The 8,603-nt window shown below is 36.5% G+C and overlaps 1 protein-coding gene across 1 annotated transcript; it reads right to left on the reverse strand.

Moving 5' to 3' along the window:
- Positions 1-3,324: 3,324 nt before the first annotated feature.
- On the reverse strand, positions 3,325-4,354 carry LOC103268000 (olfactory receptor 2K2). The gene has a single exon (XM_008065557.1). The coding sequence runs from the start codon at positions 4,273-4,275 to the stop codon at positions 3,325-3,327; it is 951 nt and encodes a 316-aa protein (XP_008063748.1). The 5' UTR covers positions 4,276-4,354.
- Positions 4,355-8,603: the final 4,249 nt, after the last annotated feature.

Genomic DNA, 8,603 nt, shown 5'->3' on the forward strand with positions numbered 1-8,603 from the left:
TCTCTGTCAAACAGATTCCTCTCTTTAACAATACTTGAAAAGGATTCCTTATTTAAGACTCTACAAAAATAACAATTGTAATTAGTGTTGACTGAGATAGAACCTAATCTATATGAAGGAATGCACCGTTTATCAATAATTAACTTTAGTATCACAACTACAAAGCACATTTATATTTATATATGTTTATTTGTTGTTCACATGGAACATATGACTGTAACTACTCATCTCTTAGCCAAGATCTGCAAGGGGATACATGACATCTGGGTCATTCCTAATCTGTTTTGTTATCCCATTCTGGTCCATATCCCAATCTGAGATACTTGGTTCCATGTCAATCTGCTCAGTTCTTTGTGACAAAGTTAATAGACTAATTACAGAGAATGTTCAGTCTCTGTGCCTCCAAGTTCTCACAGTTTGTTCTTTGAAGTAATTTCAGCTATTTCTATAGCTCTGGCTATTACTATTTATACATATATGGCTCGATGGATAACAAATTCCAGAAAGCAGACAATTTGGTTCTACTCTAATCATAAAATTTAGCTCTGTTTTCATAAATACCTATTCTAAAATTTCGCTTCAGAATGACACTGGAATTGCCATGAAATGATCGTAGCAGTTGAATTGGGAAGACTGCAGTATCTAAGAAGAAAATGGACATGTCTAGCTCTCCCTTACTATCCCCAAACCATTACTTAGGCCTTGATTCAATCCTCCACTATCAAACATCTCTTGGCAGCAACATCTGTCATCAAATGTGTCCCTTTGCTCCATCTCCGGAATTGTGCTGTATGATTGTTTCAAGTTTCATTTTATTTTATTTTATTTTATTTTATTTTATTTTATTTTATTTTATTTTATGAGTGGGAGTCTCACTCTGTTATCCAGGTTGAAGTGCAGTGGCACACTCATAGCCAGCGCAACCTCAACCTACTGGGCTCAGGCAATTCTTCTGTCTCAGCTTTCCAAGTAGCTAGAACTACAGGTATGTGCCACCACACCCAGCGAATTTTTTTATTATTATAGAGATGAGGTCTCGTTAAGTTGCCCAGGCTGGTCTCAAACCTCTGGACTCAGGTGATCCTCTCATCTCTGCCTCCCAAAGAGCTGGGAATACAGGCGTGAACACCTAGTTGCAAGTTTCTTTATATGTGGGTCACACATACAGAAACATGTAGCCAAAGTCCTAGACCTAAGAGTCAAGAAATCCAAAACTCAGCATTCAATGATAAAAATTTTTCAGTCTTTCATGTTCGTTTTGTTTTGTTTTTTTGAGTTGGAGTCTCACTCTGTCACCCAGACTGGAGTGCAGTGGCATGCTCCTGGCCACCATAGATAGCCTCAACCTGCTGGGCTCCAGCAACACTTCCACCTCAGCCTTCCAAGTAGCTGGAACTACAGGCATGCACTACCATGCCCAGCTAGTTTTTTATTTATTTTAGAGATGAAGTCTCACCAAGTTGCCCAGGCGGGTCTCGAACCTGCAGGCTCAGGCAATCCACTCACCTCGGCCTCCCAAAGCACTGGGATTACAAGCTTAGCCACCAAGCCCGGCCTGTCTTTCATGTTCTTAATCTGTCAAGTTTGCATTTCTGTACTCAAAACCCTTGTCCCTTCCCTATTGTAGAAGCGGAGAAAATTGAGATAGGTAAGTGAGAAGGTACACATGGAGGCAAAAAGGATGAATAAAAAATAAAATAAAGAAAAAGAGAGAAATAAGAACTAATCTTACTTTTCTTTTTTTATTTCAATAGCTTTAGGGAGTACAGATAGTTTTTGGTTATATTGCTAAATTGTATAGTGGCAAAGAAGTCTGGGTTTTAAGTGTACCACCACTCCCACCTGTGCACATTGTACCCAATAGGTGATTTTTGTCCCTCCACATCCTCCTCCCCTCCCCCTTCTGAGTCTCCAGTGTCCATTATACATTCTCTGTGCCTTTGCAGATCCTTATCAGTGAGAACATGCAATTTGGTTTTCTGTTCCTGGATTAGTTCACTTAGGATGACTTACTCCAATTCCATCCAAGTTGCTACAGAAGACATCATTTCATTCTTTTTTTAATGGCTAAATAGTATTCCACAGTGACATATACCATATTTTCATTATCCACTGACTGAGTAATGGGCAATTAGGTTGATTCCCATTGTTACAAGTGTGAATTGTACCACAATGGACATGCAAGTACGGGTGTATTTTTTATATAATAACGCTTGTTCCTTTGGGTAGATGCCTAGTAGTGGGGTTGTTGGATCAAATGGTAGATCTGCTGTTAGAAGAATTAATCTTACTTTTCTTCTGATGGATTTTTGCTGGAAACAATGTCTCCCAATGTTTGATCACCTTATAACCTATATCACAATTTCCTGGGGCTCTATTATATACAGATAAAAGGTTTGAAGCAACTAATGTAAATATTTTCTCTGTAATCTTTAGATATTTTTAAATCTATATACCTCATTGCCCTGTTTCTTCAAAATTTTCACAAGTGGTGCTTGCTTCTCAAATACAGTGATTGGTTTAAAGCAGATAAAATTACTCATTTACTAAATGACTGCTGTGAACCCAAAAGGTACAAAATAATAGGAACACTCGCCCACGTTAAGTCAATCATCTAATGAAGAAAAAAGACAAACACAAGTGAAAAAGACTTAATTAGCATATGAGTGGTATCCTGGCATAGAAACAGATACAACTCGCACAAGTATCTATGTGCTAAGAAAAGCAAGGTTGGCAGGTGGGCAGATCAAGTACCCATCATTAGACACCTTACTCAGGAAGATTGGAAGTTTTAATCAGAAGTTTTGAATAATGAAGTGTAATCATGGAGCCACCTCCATGTGGTAAAATAAGCTCTGCCCGAGAAGTCAGAGGGATGTTGAAGGCCCAGGTCAGCCATGTGATGATGAGCAAGTCTTTTAATTTTTTTAACTCAATTTTCTCGCTCACATAATCGAGGCCAGTCTTTGTTTCTTTATGCTCCCACCTCATTTGAGAAAGGATTAAAGCAAAGAAGGCTTAAAAGTTTCTTCTGGCACTAACATTCACTAACTTTACATTTATCCAAGTTTCCTTCTGGAGCAAATATTTGATGACTCTACACCTCAAAACCCCACAACCATGAAACACAAAAGACAGGAAATATAAATAAATGCAAATTGGGACTTGCTATGGTCCATAGGCCACCGCCGTGTACATATGTCTCATAACTGTGAAATTATACAGATATGGTTCAATCAAAGTTTTAAGGGGTTGCAGGCTATCCAGAATTTTTCTGGTGATTTCTGCCAGGATCACATCCCTGGTAAAACCAGAGGCATCCAATCAGGGATGTTCATGTGTTTGAAGCAATGGTATTTTTCCCAGCAGTCTTTTCATACCATTTTTGACTTCCTTATTTCTTAAGCTGTAAATGATGGGGTTCAACATAGGAGTAAGCACACCATAAAGCAATGAGATGATTTTGTCTATTTTCTGTGAGTTCGATGAGGAAGGTTTTAGGTACATGGAGAGAGCAGCCCCATAATACAAGATCACCACAGTCAAGTGGGCACCACAAGTAGAAAAAGCTTTGTTTCTTCCCTCTGCAGAGCTGATTCTCAGAATAGTAGAAAGGATGAAGATGTATGAGATGCAAATTAAGAGCAATGGAATGGGCAGGAGGAGAATGCTGACCACCAGCATGATTGTGTCCATGAGCAGAGAACTTGCGCAAGCTAACTTTAGCACCGCCAGAATTTCACAAGTGAAGTGATCAATGAGATTCCCACAAAGTGGTATTTTCAGGGCGAAACTGGTTTCCAACAGGGCGGTCAGACAGCCCGTCACCCAGGAGACCATGGCCATCTGCACGCACACCCACCTGTTCATGATGATGGAGTATTTCAGCGGGTTGCAAATGGCCACATAACGGTCATATGCCATCACAGTCAGGAGTACACACTCTGTGGAGCCCATGGCAAGGGACAGATACATCTGCACAGCACACCCAAAAAAGATAATAGTTTTCTGCGATGACAGCAAGTTCACCAGCAAAGTAGGAATAGAGGCAGATGTGTAACAGATATCCATGAAAGAGAGATTTCCAAGGAACAAGTACATGGGTGTTTGAAGGCGTGAATCTAGGACGATGATTAAAATAAGAGTGCTATTGGCCAAGAGAGTTATCAGATACATCACAAGGCTGAAGACAAAGAGAACCACCTCTAACCTTGGATATCGGGAAAATCCCTCCAGGAAAAAAATACTCCAAATGGTGAAATTTCCTCCTTGCATTTCCTCTTTTTCATCTGTGGTTATTCTAGTACTATTCTCTTCATTTCATCTGAGGACACAGAAATTAATAAAGTGTAATGCTCACTCAGCTAGAAAAACACTCTCAAACTTATTTATACTATTATAAATACAACTTTACCACAAGAAAACACAGGAGAGTGTATTTATTGATCTAAGGGGGGGGAAGTAGGTTTTCTCTACAGAAAAAAATTGACTCTTCCACAACAAAATTTAGAAAACAGTGAATTTTGAAATAAAGAATAAATATATTTAATATTTGAATCTCAGCTCATAATGCCATCATTGACACACAGTAGGTTTTCAATAAGGATTTAAAAGTGATTGAGGAAAATATGGATGTGTATTGAGTAAATTATTAAGGAAAAATTAGAAAATTAAGCCAGATAAGTGAGGAAAAGAAAGTTCATATGTACAACAAAAACCAGTATTGATTTTCACAGGATGAAGAAGAGAAATGTTGAAAGAAACAAAACAATGAATTTTAAACCAACACCTATGAAGTTCTGGGTCTAAATGAACTCTGTCCTTTCCAGTTAACAGCTCGGAGGTCTGTACATTGATTGTAAAAAGGATGGCATTGCTTGAAGCATTGTAGATACACATTCTGTGACTATATTTAAGAGCTAGATTTATGTCACACAAAATAACCCACCTAATTTAAACAATGATCCATCCACTGTACAAAGGCATTCATTATTGAGCCCCATAAATTTGTGAGTATGTAAAGAGTTCTAAAAATTATACACCTTTAAAATACATTAAAACCTATATATCTAAGAAATGCAGAAGTTAACTTCCTTAGGAAATCACCTTAAGATCTCTTTGAAAATATGATTACAGATTATCTAATTACAAATAAGACAGTTAAGGTTTTTTCTTTTACAGTTCGCATTCTTAACAAAAAATAATTACAAGAATACTTATAGTCTACATTTATGCTGCTTTTTATCACCTTCAATCTTTTTTCTTTCCCCACTGAATCTTTCCTATTTATTTTCAAATATACGTGTTCTTAAAAATTCCCTTCATCCTCACACGACCTATGCAAACAACCATCCTTATTTTGCTCTTTCTTTTATGGAGAAATTCCTCAATGATGTGGCTTATGTTACAATTTTTCAGTCTTCACCTTCTCATCCCTGGTATTCTTTCCTAGTTTCTCAGTTTTAGTCAATGCTACCATTCTGTCTCAGTTCTCCATATTTAAAAAGCTGGCATAGTTATTTATTAATAAGTCAAAAACTCATAGGTGCTGGCATGGATGCAGTGAAAAGAGAATGCTTATACATTGATGGTGGGAATGTAAATTAGCACAACCTCTATGGAAAATGGTAGAGATTTCTCAGAGAACTAAAAGCAGATTTATCATTTGATCCAGTGATCCCACTACTCAGGATCTACCCAAAGGAACAGAGGTTGTTATACAAAAAAGACATCTGCCCCTGCGTGTTCATCACAGCACGATGCACAATTGCAAAGATGTAGAATCAATCTAAATGCCCATCATCTGATCAGTGGAAAATGAAAATGTGGTATATATACTATGGAATATCACTCAGTCATAAAATGGAATGAAATAATACCTTCTGCAGCAACTTGGATGGAATTGGAGAACATCACCCTAGACGAACTAACATAGGAACAGAAAACCAAACACCGAATGTTCTCACTGATAAATGGGAGCTAAACTAGGATCTGCATAGAGATTGTATAATGAACATTGGAGACTCAGAAGGGGGAGGGGAGGAGGGCGTGGAAGGACAAAAAACACCCATCAGGGACAATGTACACAGGGGAGGGTGGTGATGGGTACACTTAAAGCCCAGATTCTTCACCACTATACAGTGTAACCATACAACCAAAAACTATTGAAATAAAAAGTAAATAAATAAAATGAAAAATAAAAAGCTGGTATAGTGAAAATAGTAATGTTGCAATACTATCTTATATTCTTATGCCCCTATGATAAGGGGAATAAAATTTTTTAAATTACTTTCATTATATTTCATCATTTTAAAAAATTTCTGCCTGTATTCCCTCTCATATCTAGCCTACAAACAATTTTCTTCACTTTTTTGTTTTAGACATCATTCTCGAAGCAGCTGACATTACAGATTCAAATATTTTCAGTAGTACTGAATATACATTTAGTATTCCAGGAAATACTTAACAGTATTACTTACCTCTGTAGTAGTTGAACATGCAAAGTTTTTGCTTTTCTTCCCCAGAGTTCCAGTTTTTTCTCCATCATGGTAATTGGCTCTTATTCATTTGCTAGTTGAGAGATTCTTTCTTATTTATTATAGATATATCTGCCAAATGTCATTTTTAGCAATTTCTCTATTTAAAAATTATTAGATTATTATTCAGACCGGGCGCAGTGGCTCAGGCCTATAATCCCAGTACTCTGGGAGGCCGAGGTGAGAGAATTACCTGAGCCCAGGGGTTTGAGACCAGCCTGGGCAACTTGGGGAGACCTCATCCCTACCATAAATCAAGAAAAATTAACTGGCATGGTCACGCACTCTGTAGTTCCAGCTACTTGGAAGGCTGAGGCGGAAGAATCACCTGAGCCCAGCAAGACGAGGCTGCAGTGGCTGTCAGCAGCATGCCACTGCACTCCAGCCTGGGCAACAGAGTGAGACTCTGACTCAAAATAAATAAGTAAATAAATAAATATTATTAGATTATTATTAAAGATTACTGAAAGAAAGTTAACAGATATGAATTTTTAAATTTAAAAAAATCAGCTAGTTGCTGGGATTTGAACATTTCTGTTGTTTAAAATAGTAGCCAAGAAAAATTGGTTCTCCCATTTAAATTTCCAACTTCAAATAAAATATTCTTTATAATGTGCTTCAGAAGGTTAGCCAAGTGCAAGAAAGAATACATTATTTGTATTATAAAATGTTAATGTTTTTATGTAAAAATCAATAGCGCAATTCTTTTCTTTTGATATTATTGACTGTTACCACCATAACAAAAAATTCCAGAGGAAAGAGACTGAAATACTATGTAAATTTAAATAATGTGTTGTTTGGGGGGAATAACTGTTTTCCCTGAACAATTTAAAGTTCAGAAGCTTAATATACAGAGGTTTGAAACTTCGGATCCTTCAGGGATAATGTCCCAAAGATCCAATTATACCAAACTTTTAATAAGTCAGTTAGAAGGCGAACCACAGTTACTTCAAAAATACTTTCAAAGAACTTATTTTTAAAATGTTTTCTACTTCCCTTGTAAATCCCTAGCTATGTCAAGATTTTTTTTCTGAATGATTACAGTGTAGAATACTTAACAGAATATAGAGATGTTCCTACTTATTCTAAAATCTATTTTTTCCATTTGTAAAGTTACTTCCTAGTTTTAGGAAAATAATGTTTCTTTTTTAAGTCACAATTAAGTCATTAAATGTCCCAACAAGTGACAAGAAATTGTATTCAATATACACATATCAAGAGGACCTTAAGACAATGAAATTTCAGCAATAATGGGCATCTCTAGCACCAAAATCTTAGTTTCTACACATCATTCTAAATTAGAAGAAAACCTGGCTCCTTGGAAAAATGACTTATTCTGGAACTGCAGCAGGGAAGAAACAAAATTAACTTACAGTATCTTACCATACTAGAATGTAAGAAGCATAGCAGGTGGGTATAGAAGCTCACCTGATGAAGCTTTGCCAAATTTGGAAAAGATTATTTGGGGCATCAAAATTTTAAAAAGATAATAATGGATTATAATTTATAGCATAAAATAAGCATGTGCGCATTCATTGCGACATAAATAAATAAGACTGGAAAGCTCTTCCTCACAGTAGAATGCCAAAAAATCAAGATAGTGGAACGGTTAGTTAGATAATAATCACTCACAGTACAGGGTTTTGTAGACAAGATTACCAGAGGAAAAGTTTGTATTCGATTAATGTAGGTATTGTAGTTGCTGAAGGTTTTAAAAGTTGGATGAAGAACAGGATATTTACAAGGCATCAAAATGTCTCACCATAAATTACTAATAACTTTAAAGGTAAAATAGTAACCTTACAGTGGAAAGACCTGGAGGAGAATCACCTCAGCATCACCAATCTTGGGACAAACTGATTCCATGTATCTTCTGATATGATGATCTCAGGACACAATATCATCTCTGTGGTATTCTTATCAAAAATAAATCACCCGAATCTGTGGCATTCTGCAAAATAATCAGCATCTACTTTTCAAAATCAGGAAACAAAATGAAAGACTGAGAGATGGTTCCAGTTAGAATGAAATTAGAGACATGACAACTAAATGCAATGCATGAATCTT

The sequence above is a fragment of the Carlito syrichta genome, unplaced genomic scaffold (assembly GCF_000164805.1).
Source record: "Carlito syrichta isolate Samal-C Ts95f unplaced genomic scaffold, Tarsius_syrichta-2.0.1 Scaffold308663, whole genome shotgun sequence".
In the NCBI taxonomy this organism is placed as follows: domain Eukaryota; kingdom Metazoa; phylum Chordata; class Mammalia; order Primates; family Tarsiidae; genus Carlito; species Carlito syrichta.

What these genes read in the sequence shown, in the direction of transcription:
- LOC103268000 (XM_008065557.1), bottom strand. Translation starts at nt 4,275, where the DNA reads ATGCAAGGAGGAAATTTCACCATTTGGAGTATTTTTTTCCTGGAGGGA.